The 20301-nt window shown below is 46.8% G+C and overlaps 1 protein-coding gene across 5 annotated transcripts in view; it reads left to right on the top strand.

The window, feature by feature from the left end:
* The window catches only part of ptprua (protein tyrosine phosphatase receptor type Ua), a 155832-nt gene that overhangs the window by 80564 nt on the left and 54967 nt on the right, over nt 1–20301 (top strand). For 4 of the 5 annotated variants that reach the window (XM_077009735.1, XM_077009734.1, XM_077009732.1 and 1 more), the window contains exons 3-5: nt 244–515; nt 6743–6824; nt 18632–18747. In XM_077009735.1, coding sequence (XP_076865850.1) covers nt 244–515; nt 6743–6824; nt 18632–18747 — 470 coding nt within the window. Of the gene's footprint in view, nt 1–243; nt 516–5390; nt 5444–6742; nt 6825–18631; nt 18748–20301 lie in introns of those variants that run through there. The other variant, XM_077009737.1, reaches the window with a different exon arrangement.

Genomic DNA, 20301 nt, shown 5'->3' on the forward strand with positions numbered 1-20301 from the left:
GAGAGAGTTGTTTGCTGCCTCCGTCTCCTACACCCTGTCCCTCAGTCCAACAGATGGAGACGTCCCGCACGCCACTGTACATGCGACAGGGCCTCCGTTCTGCCCATGCTGATTAATCACCCCACCCATGGAGAGGAGCTACTCCGTCTGCATCTGCTCCTGCTGACCTGACTCCCCCCCCTCCACCTCCTCCTCCTCCTCCTTTCTCACTCCCGCCCTGTCCCTCTCTCCCTCTCTCTCCAGGTTCGTACATGCTGGTCAACTCCACGCAGCACGGGCCGGGTCAGAGGGCACAGCTGCTGCTCCGGCCGCTCAGTGAGAACGACACGCACTGCGTGCAGTTCAGCTACTTCCTGTACAGCCGCGACGGCCACAGCCCCGGCACGCTGGCCGTCTACGTGCGCGTCAATGGCGGCCCACGCGGGAACTCCGTGTGGAACATCTCGGGTGCTCACGGCCGCCAGTGGCATCAGGTGGAGCTGGCCGTAAGCACCTTCTGGCCCAGCGAGTACCAGGTGAGAGGGAACACACACACACACACACACACACACACACACACACACACAGGCTAACTCATATACACATAAATATACATACAAACATCCACTTGTCACCATCAGGCTCTTTCCCAGTATTTTTAATTAGGGTGAAATTGATCATCCATGCAGTTGTGAGCTATGTTGCTTGGTTCATGCGGTGCTCTCCATGGTCCTGAAGTTGGCGGGTGTAGACGAGGCTGCTTTGGGGAGAAGGGTTGGAGTGCACACTGGTGTCACCTCATTAAGGCCTGTGATTAATATGTCAGTGTCGCACCGTCACAGCCAAAACATGTGCTAATGGCCATTAAGTGGTGCTCACACTCACGTGTGTGTGTGCGTGTTTGTGCGTGTGCTATTGTCTAAGCACACGGTCACCGCGTGAACGATTGACCTCACTTGTGTTGGACCTGAGTCAAAGATATGGGGCAGAGATGAGTCATACTTTAACTTAATTTATCATCTCTCCATTTCTCTCTCTCTCTCTCTCTCTCTCTCTCCCTTTCCCTCATCAGGCAGTAATCAGTACTGTCTCTTCATCTTTACCCTTTTCACACAGAAAATAACAGTTAGCACCTGACATACTGAGGTGTGTGTGTGTGTGCACGTGTGTGCGTATGTGTGTGTGCGCGTGGGTGCGTATGTGTGTGTGCGCGTGGGTGCGTGTGTGTGTGTCTGCCATGGCCGCACTTTGCTACGGTTCTCGCGGTAAGATGGAGGTGTCCTGACAGGTGCGTGATGCTGTAACTCTCTCTGGGGCTGTAGCTTATGTAAGCACACGGTGAGTGATCTGCGTGGTCTTTACTAGGTGTCCCTCTTGGGACGACACACACGCGCCCACAGATTGCTCTGTTTGTGCTGTAAAGTGCAGGCAATGAGGCAGGTAATCAGAGTAGATGAGCATACTGGAGTGCATAGGACAGTGCGTGTATATGTGGGTACGCACACGCATGTGTGTGTGTGTGTGTGTGTATGTGTGTGTGTGTGTGTGTGTGTGTGTGTGTGAGGGAGAGGGGGCCCAAGGCCATGGTTCTACTTATCTCCTGTGTCCCTGCTCTCTTTTGCCCCTTCCCCATCTCTGTCTTTCTCTCTCTTTCTCCAGCTTCCGTCATGCCTTTCTCTGCCTGCTCTTTCATCTACATGCATTCCCTCACTAACCCACTCGATATTCAACATCACTGCTTTTTTTATATCTTCCATGTATCTTTTTGCATAAATGAAGCAGTCAATTAATGATGTTATGAATAACACTTCTAATGGAAGCAGTATGAATATATGATGATAGAATTAGCATCAATGGGATGTGCTAAGCTTTACTGTCATATGCATTGTATGCTGCACTCTATACTATAAAGGCTGAGTTCATTAATAAGAACAGATATAGACCAGTCTGTCCCTATGGATATTCTCTCTTTCTTTCTCCCATTTGCCTTAGGGGGCTTTTCTCTCTGCATCCCTCTCTGTGGCTCTCTTCATGCCTCTGCCTTCATCCCTCACTCCATCTCTCACTTTCATCAAGGACTCGTCTCGTCTCGTCCTGTCTCTCTCCCACTCACTCTGTCGTCCTGTCATGGTGCTTGCAGTTCAGCACAAGCTCTGTATGCTCCACTCCAATCCCCCAGACAAAGATCTTCTCCCCCTAACCCAGCCCAGCCTCCATGGCCCCAAGGCTTGCTGGACTCCCCATTCAAAGAAAGGCCACCACATATAAAGAGAGACAGAGGGAGAGAGACAGACATAGAGATGGAGAGAGAGAGATACATCGAGAGGGAGAGAGACATAGAGAGGGAGAGAGAGTTGTACAGCAGTAGGGGTGAGATCAGTGCCTGAGCCCCTGGGGTGTGCCGGCTCGTGTCTGGAGACGTTCGGCTCGCCCCACTCCTAATCCCACCCAGCACACCTGCCTGCGCCGTCCCAATCCACTTCCATGGCACTCCACGGTTGGCCTTCGAACAACACCGGGGGGTGGATATCGCCAGTCCTTCGCCTGGGTGCTTGGTTCATCGGGGAGGCGATTTAGTCAGCGCATGAGACGGCGCACGCAGGCATTGAGAAAAGGAGAAAGCAGACAAGAAGTGATGCGTGCAGAGTCAGAGAAAGGACGAGAGTCTTATTTCTCATTAAATCACACAGATAAATAAAAGAAAAGAAATCGTATTCACATAGCAGGGCTCCGCGTGTCTTTCACTGTGTGGATGTGGGAGAAGACATCTTCTTCTTTTCCGAGACGGAGCGGCTCAGATATCATGAGCTGCTGTGCTGGTGAAGACCCTGAGTGTTGCTGAGGTCGCCCGTACAGGCTGGTGAGGCTTCCCCGTCGTCCTCGCCGCACCCGCTTTCACACGGGGATGGTGGAGTACAGATGAGACGTGGCCCAGCCTCGGCGAGACGGGAGGGAGCTGTCCTTCCTCCACAGGCTGGCATCTGTTTATTTCTTGCCCTTATTTTCTCTGTTTTTTTAAACTTCGCCCTCTCTCCTTAAGCAAACCCATCACCTGCACTCGTTACCACACGCTGCTTATGTTTGTTTCTTTCCATCTGTTTCCGTAGAAACACTGTCCTCGCCCTCGTCTCCATATCTAGCTCGCTCCGCTGAGTTTTCGGTTGCCGTCGGACACCTCCTCTCAGCTCTGGCTGAACTCGCCGCTCGTAGACCGAGGCGTCGCGCAACACCAGCAGCGCATAAACACATTTCCTTAACGGGACTCTTGCGTGAAAGGCCAGCTCCCCACGCTCGCGTCGACCCAAGTCAGCCGCGAGGGTCGGCACCAGCTGACGGCTCGACCCATCCTCGCCCCCTTCCGTGAGACGAGGCGACAGACCCAGGCTAGCGACACGTTTCCGATGCTCTCAGAGAGCGGCTGCTGCCAATAAAGATAAATCAAAGCCTGGCCGCGGGTCGGCTTTGGCAAGCTAAGAAAGAGCTTCAGCAGTCGGACATAATAATAGATTTAAATAATCTTCCCCGTGCACAGCGAAGATAGAGTACAGGCTTTATTAACCATGCAGCAAATTGGGCCTTTGTTGTGTCCTCCTTCCCCTCGTAGTGGGTGGGTTGGCCGCGTACGCACGGGCGGCGCCGAGGGCATGTTTTTCAAATTCGGCTCCATTGATTCCGTCGGTGCCTCTGGGTTTCAGGAGGGCGAAGCTGTTGCTCATGTTCAAATGCATGAGATTGTTTCAGCTGTTTACCAAGCCTGCATGTCTGATTTATGCTGGCTGTCCACCCATCCAGAACGTTCTGGAATGCTTCGGTGCTCCATCTACCAAGTCAGCTACCTCCCGTGCGCTTTGGAGGTGAAACTTTCCCCTTTTGGGCATCTTTGTTTGTTTTTTAAACGAGTCTTTCCTTTTGTATCCCTTGGACATCATTTTTGTCCCTCAAATCAAGTAACTGAATAAACAAAACAAAAATAAAAGGATTATCTATGCACCGAATCCTCCCTGGTAATGGACAATTGATCTGCTAGCAAAAAAGGCTGAAACAAGCCATGCTTTGTGCAAAATGGGAGGACTACTGTCCCGATACCCTGATGCCCTGATACACTGAGGCCTTGATACCTTGATGTCTCGATACAGTGATGTCCTGATACCCTGATGCACTGATGCCTCGAAGCCGTGATGCAGTCTGTCCAGAAACGGAGCGCCCTGTTAGCAACACCTTCATCCGTGGGGACACTAATCCAAGCTTCCTCGGCACAGGCTTTACAATCAATTCAGATTCAGAACTGCGTGCAGATGGACTTGGCCAATCCTCCGCGTTCCGCTCAGTGATCTCCTTGATTGCCTTGGCACTGTGTGTTGGGTCATTGCCTTGATGTGCACGGAAATACATCCCAGGATCTCTGGAAGGCTTTCCTTTCTGTTAACAGGCCTCTGTTGTTTTTTTTTTTTTGTTTGTTTGGTCTTTTTAAACCTTGAGCGTCACAGCAGGTGCCTTAGAAATATATTTGCCTGTGTTCTGCTTTCTGTTGCCTGTTGCCTGCAACCACAATCAGATGGTTTCACGAGCAGCAGAAATCGATAGGCTAAATCAATAGGGTTAGAGCTGTGTGTTGGCAATCTCAAATTGATATATATATATATATATATATATATATATATATATATATATATATATATATATATATATATATATATATCACACAGACACACACACAGACACATTATACATTATATATATTATACACAGACACATTATATATATATTAGTTGGACTGTGGGGCAGTGTTCTCTAGTACACTATTCCAACCACTATCCTTACTCTTACTCATTTTCTCCATAAGTGAGAGCAACTTCAGTGATAAAGCAGCACACTTGCAGCTAAAAACACTATTTTTGTGATGTTAGTATGTTAATATCTGAATTGTAATAGCTGTCTGCAGCGGTAGTGTGTTAGCATCTGAATAGCACTAGTTGTCTGAGGTGGTAGTGAATTAGCATCTGTACAACACTACTGTGTTAGCGACGCAAGTGTGTTAGCAATGGTATAGCACTACCTGTCTGTAGTGCTAGCGTATTAGCAGCTGTGTACCTGTCTGTAGTGCTAGCATATTAGCAGCTGTGTACCTGTCTGTAGTGCTAGCGTATTAGCAGCTGTGTACCTGTCTGAAGCGCTAGTGTGTTAGCAACTGTGTACCTGTCTGAAGCACTAGCGTGTTAGCAACTGTGTACCTGTCTGAAGTGTTAGCGTGTTAGCAACTGTGTACCTGTCTGAAGTGCTAGCGTGTTAGCAACTGTGTACCTGTCTGAAGTGCTAGCGTGTTAGCAACTGTGTACCTGTCTGAAGCGCTAGCGTGTTAGCAACTGTGTACCTGTCTGAAGCGCTAGCTACTGCACTTGTTCTGCATCTCTGTGCCAGAGTGGGTGAGGAATCAAAATAGAGGAAACGTAACATTAAAATGAAGGTTGGAATCATCTCAATTCGCAAATATTCTGCAAGAGAGATTTCTGCGTGCTAAATTTATTCTACGCTCTTGCTACTGTAGGTGCTGAAGCTGAGGAGGGTGGCTTGTTATCAAATATTAAAGATGCTATCAGGCTTGCAGTGTCTGCCAATATCAGTGTTGCAACACTTTTTTCAACTTCTCTCCATCTATCACTTGCTGAGAAGGACTTTGTATCATGGGCTTCTCTCTCTCTCTTTCTCTCTCTCTCTCTCTCTCACACACACACACACACACACACACACACACACACACACACACACACACACACACACACACACAGTCTCACAGTTCTTCCCACCCTTCTTTTTCTTCTTAAATAAGTCATTTTTTTTACATTCGATAGGTCTGGTAGCTGGTTATAGTTTTCCTTCAGTTCTTTGTTCTTAGTGTGATGATTCTGTATAATTCAACAACTGAAAATGAATTACTACAAATCATAAAAACATGACATACTTTTCCTGTCTTCTATCTATCTCAACACACACACACACACACCGTCTGCCTGCCTCCCTCTCTTTTCCTCGCACTGGTGCAGATGTGGACAGCTGTAATGGGGCGGGGTCAGGGAGAACAATGGGCCAATCGATGCAGCGATGCGTCCGCGGCTGATGGATGGTGAAGTTAATTGGCTGGACTCCTGTAACGGCTCATAAGAATGAAAAATAAAAATAAATTAGCCTAGAATGGGTGCCAGACCCGCTCCCACCTGCACAGGCCTTGGGCTGTATCGATCCTGCTCAGGCACTTACGCTGTGATGTATTAGCAACACCGCGCTAGCGTCCTAGCTTTAGCGGGCCGCTCCGCTACTTCTTCCCGTTGGCCCGCCAGCTTGGACGTCATCTGGGACCCGAGCATAAGCAGCACCCCATCCAGACATCAGTCGTCTAGCGCTGACAGCACACGGTTCTCCTGGCGCGGGACGCTAGCTGCGTGCTGTTGTGTTAGCGTAGTGGCTAAAGGGCACGTCGCGAGGGGTGACTGATGGGGAGTGTTTGAGCTGTAATTGGCCAATGGAGAGCAAGGTTTGGATTCTTAGTGTGTGTGTGTGTGTGTGTGGGGGGGGGGGGTGTTGTTTTAAAAGAACAAAAGACGGAAGAATTGCAGTGAATCATGACGCCACCCATCTGCTGGGTGGGTGAACGTAAGGGTGCATTGTGCAGTTCAACACTAAAGGCAGATGGGTAAGTGGTGGGCGGCTGAGCCCCATATTGGTGCTTGCGTGTGTTCACATGTCTTCCTGCCTTTGGTGTGCACAGGTCATATTTGAAGCCACAGTCTCGGCTGAGCAGAAGGGCTACATTGGCTTGGATGACATAGTGCTGCTGAACTACCCCTGCTGTAAGTACCTTTACACACACACACACACACACACACACACACACACACACACACACATCTGCAGTCTCTCTCTCCTCTGTCTCTCTGCCCTTCTGCTGAATGTGGGCGTAAGACCAGGTCACGCCCCTTGCAGGGAGAACAAACGGCTCCTCCCCGTCTCTCCCCCCAGACGTTCTCCTTGCCCGAATGGGCGTGACGGAGGTGCGATTCGCCCCCTTCCGCCCGCCTGCCCGGCCTCTCCTCCGCCCCGCCGCCCTTCTCGTCCAAGGCATTCATTTGTTTCTGAGAAATGGAAGGAGGCAACTCCCTCCGTCCTGCTTCACCGCACTCTGTGTTCATAATCCGCCCCTCTTCACAAGCGGGCTGGGAAAACACGGTGCCGTCTTGCTACGCTCACATGGCCCCATTCTTCCCTCCATTCTGTCCCTTCTGGTAGTGGGAGGTGCAGATCTCTCCTGTTGTAGAGGGAGACACAGACCTGTTCTGTTGAAGATTGGGTTCTGGTGCTAAAATCATACTTTTAAAATAGTGCTGGGCCCTGATGTGTTTACAAAATGACATTAAAGAATGCACGTGTTATTATTTGTAAGGCAAATTCTAAATTCGAAACATAAATCCCTCCATTTGGGGAACCCCCTCCAAGGAGCATAAACTTCATTTGAGGTGATTCTCCACTTTTCTAGCCTTCATAAATACATGGCCAGACTTCTCTCGGGGTAGGTGATGTGTTTTACGATGTTGTGAGGTGTAAAAGTGAAGGAGAACGTGACCACCACGGGCAGTGACCTGCATGCAGTTCAGGTTGAGAGAAGGAAATAGTTTATTTACAAAGCCTCTATATTATCGCTGCTAGCAGATTTTGGTTTGAACTAAAGAAACAAAATGTGAACTTGAAGCCATAGCTGATTGACTGTGATAAGTGTAAAATTATGTAATTTTTTTCACTAAACCGTTTTTTTAAGTGGCACTAAAATCTGCATTGCAGTTCGGTCCAGTAGATACTGATCATATAGCAATTGGTGCCATATTGGTGCTGGATTCTCCGCAGCCCTAGCTGTGGAGGGAAGATCAGCTCTCTCCCATTATAGAAGGGAGTGTTGCCCCATCCTGATCTAGGGGGAGGTGGTGCACTCTCCTGTTCTAGATGGATGTCTCTACACCCAGCCTGTAGCACCCACTAAGCTGTGCTTGACCCATTTCATTTTTATTCCACTGCCTTGAAATGGAAATCACTTTGCCTCCAAATGAGCACTACCACAGTTACACGACATGAAGGGTAATACCAGCTCGATCTAATGACATCTAGGTACATTTATCTGAGACCATTTACTAATAGCTAAACATGGTCTAATTTACGATGTTTTTTTTTTTGGGGGGGGGGGGGGGGGTGTTTGCTGAACTTCACACCCTAGAGGACCAGGTGTAAGTGCACAGAATGTCAGGATAAATAGAAGCGTTTCCGCTTCAGGTGTGACGGATGTTTTTCTCCGTCTGCGTGCCCATGCCAAGCACATCTCATCTGTCTCACACCACGTCTGCATTATTGCTGCCATATTGCACACTGGACATCACAGGGGCCCTGGGGACAGTTTCCCCTGGAGCTGGTGGCTTTTTCATCCCGCCACGGCGAGGTTTCTCTGGACCCCGTGATGCAACTCCCAGGAGAGAGCACCTCCTCCTCGCCTCCCAAGAAGCAGCTCGTTCTGCCCCGGCCGCTCAGTCCCTGCCACATGTCACAGGCTTCTCGGAGAGCTCTATGAAGAACACCATGCTCAGCTGAAGCTTGAGGAAAATCAGGTTCCTCTGTCTGCTGCATCATTATTCATTTGTTCGCAGGTAAATGTAGACTGTACAATTTGCAATTTGTGCTCCAGTCAGTGTCGGAGAAGGCAGGTGTCTTTTCAAATAAGGACCAGTAGTGTAGCAGGCATATGTGCTAGACTTTTGGCTGTGCAGTATCATGTTCAAACATGCCTTCTCTCTGTCACTTGTGTGTACACACACACACGCACGCGCACACACACACACACACACACACACACACACACACACACACACACACACACACACACACACACACACACACACACATACTGTCACTCTAACCTTAACCTTAGCAACCAAAAGTTCATTTTTGGTTTTTTTTTGTTTCATTCTCCCAAGTAAATTTCATTTTTCCTCAAGAAGACAAATGTAACATAGCCGCCACATTCTATCTGTCAACATCTGACCCTCACGAAGAGAATGACAGCGAGCGCATGCGAGGTCGGCAGCATGCGGGGACTCTCCTCCACCTTCTTCACCGCGTCTAGGAGAACCTCCTTCTCCATCTAAATGATGAAAAGGCCTGTTTTAGTGTTGGTACTCTTTAAATATGAATCACAGTGTCTAAAATGAGGGGGAAACAGGCTGACAGGGCCACAATGGAACTTCACCACCTGTGGCTAACATAAATACGGCAATGATTAATCGCTTGTTGAATGAGCATAGAGCCACACTTGTGGCCTAATTCAAATCCACCTTTGAATCACTAGCATCTCTACAGTGACTGAGCAGTTGAGTCCAGTGACACGGATGTTACTAACAAGTGCAGCTACAGGCAGACTGCTGACCTTATAAGAAAACACCATCACACTACAGGCAGACTGCTGACCTTATAAGAAAACACCATCACACTACAGGCAGACTGCTGACCTTATAAGAAAACACCATCACACTACAGGCAGACTGCTGACCTTATAAGAAAACACCATCACACTACAGGCAGACTGCTGACCTTATAAGAAAACACCATCACACTACAGGCAGACTGCTGACCTTATAAGAAAACACCATCACACTACAGGCAGACTGCTGACCTTATAAGAAAACACCATCACACTACAGGCAGACTGCTGACCTTATAAGAAAACACCATCACACTACAGGCAGACTGCTGACCTTATAAGAAAACACCATCACACTACAGGCAGACTGCTGACCTTATAAGAAAACACCATCACACTACAGGCAGACTGCTGACCTTATAAGAAAACACCATCACACTACAGGCAGACTGCTGACCTTATAAGAAAACACCATCACACTACAGGCAGACTGCTGACCTTATAAGAAAACACCATCACACTACAGGCAGACTGCTGACCTTATAAGAAAACACAATCACACTACAGGCAGACTGCTGACCTTATAAGAAAACACCATCACACTACAGGCAGACTGCTCTACCTTACAAGACAACTGTACAGATGGACTACTCCATCTTATAAGAAAACACCATCACACTAATGGCGGACTACTCTACCTTGCTTGGGGGTGAGGGTGGGGGTGAGGAGGTGCTGTTGCCTCCTTTTGGTTTGCTGAATTGTTCTTTTTTCTCATGGTGAAATCATGGTGAAACATTCATGGTGAACTGGTGAGACATAATTTTCCCCTGCTCAAATGGGGGTTTGGTCACTGCTCTGTTAATGCAGAATATCAGCTATTATTCTTGTATATTGCTAATAGTGCGCTCCATTGTCATTCACTAAGCTAAAGTGGTAATTGACCTTATGAACATACAGTATGTACCATTGAACTTAGGTACCAAAATAGCATTTATGCAAGAGAGTCACCTTAAGTCATAAGATCACCTCAGAATCCATAGGGGCAGGGCTGGCCGGCTTCACCATTGCTCATTCTCTACCTCAGCTTGAGGTGTAAATCCGTATTCATAAATCAGTCCCGTTTTCAGTGTCCACAGTCAGACACAAACTGGTGCTTTGTTAGAGTTGTTGGGAAGATTTTTGGAACCTAGCTCATTCTAGCCAATTTTCATGGCCCAAACGCGTATAATGGCGTCTTCTTTAAATCATTATTTTCACTTCCTGACTTAAACTCAAGTCAGTTAATACTTGGAGGGGATTGTAACTGTTGCCTTGACTGCTGTTCAGACAATTGCTCGAACAGACGTTCTGCCCTCTCTAAATAAGCAAAGTCATTCTGTCATTTTTAGAGCAATTTGCCATGTCAGATATCTGGCGCTCTTTTAAAAAAGCCAAGTCAATATTCCTCTTTTCTTCTCTGTCAACAATTCTTTTTCACAGATTGATTTTCTTCCTTTTGGACAATAGTTTCACCCTTCTGTCAGTCCCTGCTTATGTATCTGCGCTGTAATATCTGACCATGCAGCTGCCATTGTAGACATCTCTTTCTTGGGGGGCTCTTTGACATGGTTCCTTTGGTGATCCTGCACTCAGAGTTCAAGACTATAAACAACTGCACTGGCCTGTTCATTGTAGTTGATCTTACAGTTTTTTTACAACTGCTAACATGCATTTCCCAATACTTGTGATACATTTTCAAAACTCTAAACACAGCAACACATTTACCTCATACAAATAGCCAAATAGTTAATATCCTGTTCAAAAGCACATTTGCTTAAAATACCAACCATTGGTTTACAGTTTTTGACGACTGCTAACATGCGTTTCACAGTACTTGTGATACATTGTCAAAACTCTAAACACAGCAACACACTGACCTCACACAAATAGCCAAATAGTTAATAGCGTGTAAAAGCGCATTTTCTTAACTAAATAACAACTCTGCATTTCACAACGCAAACAAAGTTTTCTCTTTATACATTCCTTAGTGGGGTTGAGGAAAGGCGAGATGGGCGGGAGGAAAAGGAACGTCACTCTTGGATGATCTATAAACCAGTTTGTGATGACATGAGAATGACAGAATGCTGCATTGTCCCATCACAAATGTCCTTGTGTTTCCTCCCACCTGTTCCCTTTCTACTTCTGGAACCAGTTGTTGGTAGAGTTCATTCAAAAACGAAAGAAGGCGGTCACTGTTATAGGGACCAATCTGGCATTTGTGAAGGACCAAACCAGCACTTGAGATTGCAGGACAAATTGTTATATTTGCTCAACTCTGACCTGGTACATTACTGTACTTCATTTTATTTAATTGATCTATATGTACAGTAATAGCTTTTCAGCTGCCTTTGTTTTTGCAGAACTTTGCATTTTATACAATATTTAAGGTTTTGAACCTTAGGTTTTCATTTTTGACATGCTATGTGCAAACATTTGTAAATAAGACAAAAATGATCCAGAATTTTGTTATTGGATAATTGGATGATATTGGATGTAAAATGACTGCATTTTGTGCAAAAACAACATGAATTGTACTAATTGTATATCCACTGAAGACTGATGTTGTGTTCACTGTGTTCAGAGTTTTGAAAATGTCACTACAGATTGGACAAACGCATGTTAGCAGTCGTCAAAAACTGTAATTCCAATATTTCTGTGGAATATAATCTGGGAAATATGCAAGGAGAACTCATATCAGAGAAGAATTGATACAGAGAATCAGTCCAACGCTTTACAGAATTGGCAGAACTCGAGGATACGGACGCACTGCCTGTCGGCCTGGCTCTCGCCAAGCTGTTCCTCACCACAAAGGTGGAATATTATATTCTAAGTTCATAAAGTGACGGTTTAAATGTGACACAAATTGTGTCATTTTTAGTATGCGTTTGGTGATAAAGTTAACAGATATAAATGAACTTCCTTGTACAGTTACTTCAGTTACGCAAGTCTTTGTCCCCACACCTCATTGCTCTGATTGGTGCTCCCAGCGGCTTCACAGTTAACCCACAAATGATTAACGACCAGTTTATGAATTTTTATATGGCCGTTCTGAAGGTAACGCTGACAAAGCACAATTTTTCACAATTGACTCTCTAAATCTTCCTAAAATTGCCTCAGAAACTGCTTCTAAGCTAAACAAACCTTTTACCGTAGATGAAATTGAAAGCTCCCTAGAATGAATGCAAAACAGACAACGTCCAGGTTTTCTGGCAGAAGGTCTAAAGACATTCTCAAACAAATTAGCACTATTGCTGCTTAAGACGTTAAGACGGTTATTGACTCCTTTGAAGCTGGCCTCCTCTCCCCCACCCAACGTCTGGCCATCATCTCCCATGTACCCAAGGCCCCCGCGTTAAGCTCTTGGTTAAGATGTTAGTGCAATGCTTAAATCCTGTTCTTCCTTCTTATTATCAATACAAATTAAACTGGCTTCATTAGAGAGTGCCTCTCATTTCACAACGTTAGACAATTACTGAATATACTTCTTTTCAGTACTTTAAGTACTTGGCTGTCAATGTAACTAAAGATTTTAAGGATTTATTTGATAAACATTTCCCTCCTTTGCTCACTCATTTGGCTGATGATTTCCAACATTGATCTCAGCTTTCTTTATCTCTGGCCAGTAGGAGAAATACTATTAAACCAAAATACTCTGTACTTTTTATATCAGTTTCACTGCATAATCGTTTTCATTCCAAAATCCTTTTCCTCCTCACTTGATAGCCTTATTTCCCAGTTCAGTTGGTATAAAAAGTCCCAAAGATACAAAAAAGACATTTTCCAGAATCCAAAGAAAGTGGGTTGACTGGTTCTCATTAATTTCTTACTTTATTACAGGCCAGCCAATGTGCTGCCTACCTTGTTATACTACTTTAAGAAGCCCAGAGACCAACCATCACCGTGGTTACATGTGGAGAGTGCCTCCTCGTCAACCATCACCGTGGTTACATGTGGAGAGTGCCTCCTCATCGACCTCCGGCCTGACGTTGCTTTCAGGTGTACCCCTTCCCCCGCAAATAATGTAAGAATGTTATTAAAAAAGTCATTTAAAGATTTGGATCTGGCTTATACGGCACTATGGATTTCCCACTAACTGTTTATGACCACAATTATTCCCCCTTTCCATCTTAGATGGCATGTATGCAGTATGATTGCTGATTACGGAACTAAATGTATATAAAGGACACGTATACTTCTGGAATAGTTGCTTCATTTGATTAGCTAACCAGCTTGTGCGGCTACCCAGAACTAACTTATTTCAAATCAAATCAAAGTTTATTTGTATAGCGCTTTTCACAACACATGTTGTCACATTTCACATGCGTACAAATCCAAATCGACATTTGTATATATGTGTATATATATATATATATATATATATATATATATATATATATATATATATATATATATATATATATATATATATACTGTTTGCAATTTATGAATGTCCTGATGTATATGTCAGTGCTCACCCCCGGTTGTCGTCGTGAAGATCATGGCCTGGATGTAGGTACTGAGAGCGATCCTGGGGCAAATACACAGTTTGAACGCTCCTTTCTGCTCAGACTGCAGTTCCACAGTATAAGATGGTGCATAGAACATGATGGTCCGACGCTTGCACATGTGTATTCTGGTATCAGCGCTCAGTGTGACAGGTGCCATCGTGGTCCTGCCTCATTACACATGTTCTGGACTTCCTTCTCCTGGTTGGGCAATCCTGTTTTTGTCTCCCTGTCTGCTGCCGCTGCTGGAGTCACTCGCCTGGCGCCCTTAGTCGGCCCAGTTGGGCCACATGCCGCCCCCGCAGTTTTCAGACTCGACGGCTTGTTTTCGCCCTTCTTGCAAGGTGACTCATACTTGTCCACTGGATAATCCTTCACCTACTGTCCCGATCCCTTTGGATTAAAGATGGATTTTTAAATGAAACTGGTAAACTGAGTATTCCCTATGAGGCTACGGGTGAGAGTTTAACAAAATATGGTTGCCTCTCCTAAATCTTCTTAACGGCATTGCGCTACAGTCACAGTCTGACTGCTCTCCGTGTCTCTATTTTCTGTTCATTTATCTTATTCTGATGTATATCTTTGTACATTTGTAGGTTGTGTTTAATTATTCACTTGCTTGTTCATTAATTTTGAGTGGGTTGGCTTTGTATTCAGTTTAATTATCTGTCGTACCTTCTCGCTGACTGCAATCTATGATGTACTGTCAAGTCAGCTTAAGGCACAGTGATAGCTGGGTATGTATCGAAATTGTATTTTTTTTATCTGTGTAAATAAATCATAAACACACACACACACAAACACACACCCCTCCATAAATACTTTATGTCCTTGTCTTGCACTCCTAGGGTGACTGTGAGTGGCTCCTTGGCTGGAGGTTATTAAACACACAGTGAGGCGGCGAGCGCCGGTCCCTCTGGTCCTTCACGCTCTAATCCTTTCTGAGGGGGCTTCATCCAGCCTGATGCTAATGAGTGGAAATGGGACGGGGTGTTTATGAGCTAATGAAACCCACAGAGCCTCACACCGGCCAGGCTTGAGGGAGGCGTCTTCGTCTCCTGCCCCGTCTCCAGAAGACTCGGCCGGATACTCTCGGCGCTTTATCGCCCTCGGGCCACGAGAGGGAACCTTTGTTTTGGATGGCTACACCTCTGCCGGTGCAGTTGTGGCGCAGCCCCCCCGGCTGGGTGCATATGGTTCGCCTCCTCGGGCCCATCACGCTCGTTAAATAAGCACCGCTCTTATTAGGAGTGCCAGGTTTGTCCATGCACCCACACACACGCACGCAGGAACACACACGCGCACACACATTCGCACTTGTTAAAACATGTGACTGCCTCGGATGGAATTTGCCTTGGATATTGAAATAACGTTCTTGCTTATCCATTCCTGCAAACTAGAAGATGGTGGTGTTGTCCCTGACAAACATGTATTTGTTCCCCACACACACACACACACACACACACACACACACACACACACACACACACACACACACACACACACACACACACTGCAGCCACACAAACCTTCCCCCTTTAAAGGCTCATTCCCAGCTCTCTGTCCAATCAGGCAGCTTTCCAACTTGATCACTCTGCTCCCTGGTGTCTGTTTAGCTATTTCCAAGACTTAATTGTACTAAGCCGTATTAATAGCATAATGAATATTTTAAATAGGCCAAGTTTGACTCAGGCCTTTAATAAACCATCCACATCTCTCTCTCTCTCTCTCTCTGCTTAAAAAAATAAATAATAGTTGAGAAAAAGAGGCCATTGGAGGACTGGGCCACCCTGTTTTTCCCAGAACACTGGACCCACCAGAGCCAGGAGCCCCAGGCCACAGGAGCCAGATCAGGAGCTGGAGAGCACCCACCTAGGCTGGAGACCATCCTCTCCCCACAGCCTTCCTCCGGCGGGACACACAGGCAACGTTGGCCCTCTGTGGCTTCTCACAATGTCCTCGCTTGGTGCGTTGTGCTGTACGAGCCGCAAACCGTACTCGGCGCCACCGTGGGCCGAAAATCGCAGCGGCTTTCTTGATGGCTGCTGCCACAAGGACGCGGGGGTGTACCACAGAAGGAGCCCGCACTTTCCTGCTCATATCAGCGCCATGCGAGTCCCCATGTAAAATGGGCTGGTGAAGTAGAATAAATGGGAGGGCGTTGCGATTAATCAGGGTCGCCCGAGACAATCACATTAATCGCCCCACAGCTCTCGAACAGCTTTGCTAAGCACAATGGCATCGTGGACACAGCATGGCCGCGGTGGGCATTATTTCTCACGGCTCGGAAAACGCCGTGGACCATAAAGCTTGGGCTCTTCGAGGTTAACACACCCCTTTCCCCCTTATACATCACACAGAACTTTTGACATGATTCATTGCATGTTGCCTACACTTAAATAAGTGGTTGAGCTATACCATAAAGAATGCCAACTGTATAACTGTTAGCAATCAATTCCGTCCGCCGCCATGCGGTACAATAACTGTGATTATGAAGGACATTATTCCCTGACCCACTGTAGATGTTGTAATTTCTCCACAGCATTGTGTGCACCTGCTGCCAGAATCAACCTCAAGTGACCGCCCTGGGTTTAGACATACTGTTTGAGTCACTAGGTTTAGACCGAGTCCTCAGGGGTCTTGCTTAATTGTTACAAAATTGCCCGTACCTCACCACATGCTCCAATAAGCACCTTCACCTGCTTCTTAATTGCGAATGCCCTCCCCCGACAATGCAGGCCGGGCGGGACGCAAAATTGCACAAACGTGCGTTCAAAGGCTACAAACGTGCTCGTATGTTTTAGAGCTGCATTCAGCAGCCTTTGTGCACCCATGGAGCCGGGGCCTCTGGTGTTAGATAGATGGAGCTAAAAAAAAAAGGGCTGCTTTGAATGCAAAGTCTACTGTTGTTTTCCACATTTCTCTGAAGTGGACACATTTCTCAGGCAGAAGTATCAAAAGAGATGTTGCCTTTACGAATCTCCCCAAGATCTCTAAGGGAGTATATTAAGAAGAGAGTCAGCTGCAGACTGCATATGATGAATGCCATTGCCTATCAGAAGTTATTAGAGGTAATAGCATCAGTAAAATCATAATAACAATGCCCCTACGGTGGCTAATGCTAGCCTGTTCCTTTCATCTACTCCACAACACAAGAAAGTACACAAGTCCATAATAATTCATTGCCAAGTGTTAGAACTGTCCACAGCAGGTGTCTTAAGAAAGTTCTGAATGCATTAATTGGTTTTATATCTCACCCTCCATTATAGCTGAGACCTATTAAACAAGCAATAAAATTCTATACAGTGGCAGATCCGATCAGGCGCTTGGCAGGGCGCTGACACAGAACAAATCGAGATTTTCATCGGGTCCATTCATGGCGGCTTTTTCCGACGGGGTCCTTTCAGTCCAATGGCCCTCGATGCGTTTGGCGCCGGCCCATTATTGCTTGTGCTGCCAGGTTGGTGCGATTATGCACGCAGCCTTCACAGGGGCGGCGCTGAAGGTCTGCGCTTCATTTCAGCTTCGCACAAAGCCCTGGCACGAGCACCGCTATTAGAGCCAGAGCACTTAGAAATCTGAGCACCCGCCTTTTGGAAACACAAAAATCTTAATCGCTAGTTCTCATGGTTCCTAGGTTATTTATTAGATTACCTTTCTTTTTTTTATTCCTTTTCAGAGTACACAGCCTTTTGATCACTGTGTGGTAGAAATGCTTCCAAGAATATGGTAATTGGCCTCTTTCTGGCACTTCAGCGTCCGGCTTCGGGATCTGGGTTCGATCTCTCATTGAAACGATTCGCTTCGGGATCTGTGGGTTCGATCCCTCACTGAAGCCCTTATCTCTGCCCAGGACGATCTCATGAGAGTAGATTCATAAGAATGTGCAGCCGCTGTTATGGTTCACAGGCTCAAAACATCATGTGTACAAAAGCCAAAAATTCGTGACCCGTGAAACAAGCCGGAGCATCTCGGCCGGAACGTCTTGGCCGGGGCTGTGGGCCGGGCCTCCGGGAGCAGTCGTACACCTCGTCTTTCACGATTAGTATTGTTCAGAATCCATTAATGGGGAGATTTAGTGGCGAGGCAGTCGGAAGCAATCTTGCCATCCATCAGTTTTAAAAGTCGTGCATTAACCCGTATAATGATCACAGGGAAGACGATGAAAGACTAGAAGACGTGGAAGGAAAAGGGGACGTGGGCCTTTATTTCTTTTGCCGATCGAGAGCAGCTGATGAATTTCTTCTGGATAATAATTCCATAAAGCAGGAACAGGAAAACAAAAGAGCTCCAGTGGCTGGTTTGGCTCTTGGTACGTGAAGGAGACACCTCGCTTAGTTGTGGCTCGGGGAGAGAATGAAAAAAACTAGAGAATCTGGGAGAACTTGGCCTGGAAATCTGCACTGGAGCCTTCCTGATGGACCTATCAATGAAGCCTCAGGCAGGAAGTCCAACCGAATCAGAGTCCAGGAAGGAGACGTAGGGGTGGCCCGGGGTGAAAATGTCCCGCAGGCCGGCTGTGACGAGCAGGGAATACATTAGCTAGAGAGATGGGGAATCGAGCACAACTTGTGAACTCCATTAAAGCTCGCGTGTTGCATGATCAGGTGCAGTGTGAGCGGCTGCTGACGGCTTCGTGCGTCCTTTCTTCTCGCAGATAAGGTGCCTCACTTCACCAGGCTGGGAGACGTGGAGGTGAACGCGGGGCAGAACGCCACCTTTCAGTGTGCGGCTACGGGACGCACGTCAAAGACGGACCCCTTCTCCATGGAGGTGAGTGAGTGAGCGGGTGAGCCTGCCTGTGTTTCTGTGTGTGCGTGTGTGTGCGCACGTGTGTGTGTGTGTGTGTGTGTGTGCATGTGCGTGTGCATGTGTGTGTGTGCGTGTGTATGTGTGCGTGTGCGTGTGTGTGCGTGTGTATGTGTGTGCGTGTGTGTGCGTGTGTATGTGTGTGTGTGTGTGTGTGTGTGTGCGTGTGTATGTGTGCGTGTGTGTGGTTTTTTTCCATCCCATCTTCTGACACTCAGGTTTCCAGGCATATCTCAGCATGCTTGACTGACCTTGCTCCATGGATGACAGCCCGCCACTTGAAGCTCAACCCCGAACTTCTGTACATCCCGAGAACACCCGATCCTCGCCATGACCTCACCACTGTCGAATATGCCCTGATATCGCCGTCTGAAGCTGCCCGGGCAGAACTTTGGACAACAAGTTCTCGCCTCATTTTTCAGACCTGACAAGGTCTTTCAGGTTTCTTCTAACGTGCGAAGGATTCTGCCCTTTCTCTCTCAGGTGCTACACAGGAGCTCACGCAGTCTTTCGTCATTTCAAAGCTAGACTATTGCAGCTGCGTCTTGTCGGTCTTCCTCTGCAGGCCATCAGACCTCCGCAACAGATCCATAATGCAGCAGCACGACCGGTCATCAATCTTCCAAAGATCACATGTCACTCCACAGCTACATTGCTGTCACTGGCTTCTAGTAGCTGGCCGCATCGGATTTGAAACCCCGATGCTCGTCTACGGAGCCGAACATGGACTAGCCCCTCTCTACATGATGACAGTGATCAGAGCCTGATCCCTACCTCGAGTACCACCAACCTCAAGTACAGTTTGCCTTGAAACACCATGCTTAAAGTCTCATGGTACACAAGCATGAAATCTGTTGTCCTGGCTGCAGATGGTGGAATAATTTGGTCATTTACTTTCATCAAATGCAGACTGAATACTAGTTGTGGAATATTTAAAGGGCCAGTAATCCTGTAACTATGGATACTCATACTACCATTGAGAAATGGAACTACCGATCGACTGGGGTTTTCTTATTGTGTGTGTCATTGTCTGATATGGAACTCGTGCTTATTTTGCACTTCTAGTTATCAGCGTTGGTTCCGGTATTTCAGCAGCATTCTGGTTCAATGATATCTTGAACTCTAACCTACTGTTCTGGCTAGGTAGTATGAGTAGATGACAAAAGCACTTTTGTAAGTATCTAAGGGATAAAAGCATCTGATGAATGCCTAAAATTTAAACATAAAGTGTGTGTGTGTGTGTGTGTGTGTGTGTGTGTGTGTGTGTGTGTGTGTGTGAGTGTGTATGTGTAATAGCGAGTATAGTGTGTCCATGCAGGAGTGTGTGACACATCACACCCTCATGTAGAGGCTCATGAGCCGTCCCAAACGCACGAGCCCACTCTACTAATTTCACAGTAAATTCATCAGTGGCCCTCACCACCGGGGGCCCCTCAGGCCCCTCCATTGGCTGCAGTGTTACCGTGCGTCTGCGGGGCTCCCAGGGGTCTTTCCCTGCCGCCTCTGTGTGGGTAGCCA

This window comes from Brachyhypopomus gauderio, chromosome 6 (assembly GCF_052324685.1).
Source record: "Brachyhypopomus gauderio isolate BG-103 chromosome 6, BGAUD_0.2, whole genome shotgun sequence".
Classification (NCBI taxonomy): Eukaryota; Metazoa; Chordata; class Actinopteri; order Gymnotiformes; family Hypopomidae; genus Brachyhypopomus; species Brachyhypopomus gauderio.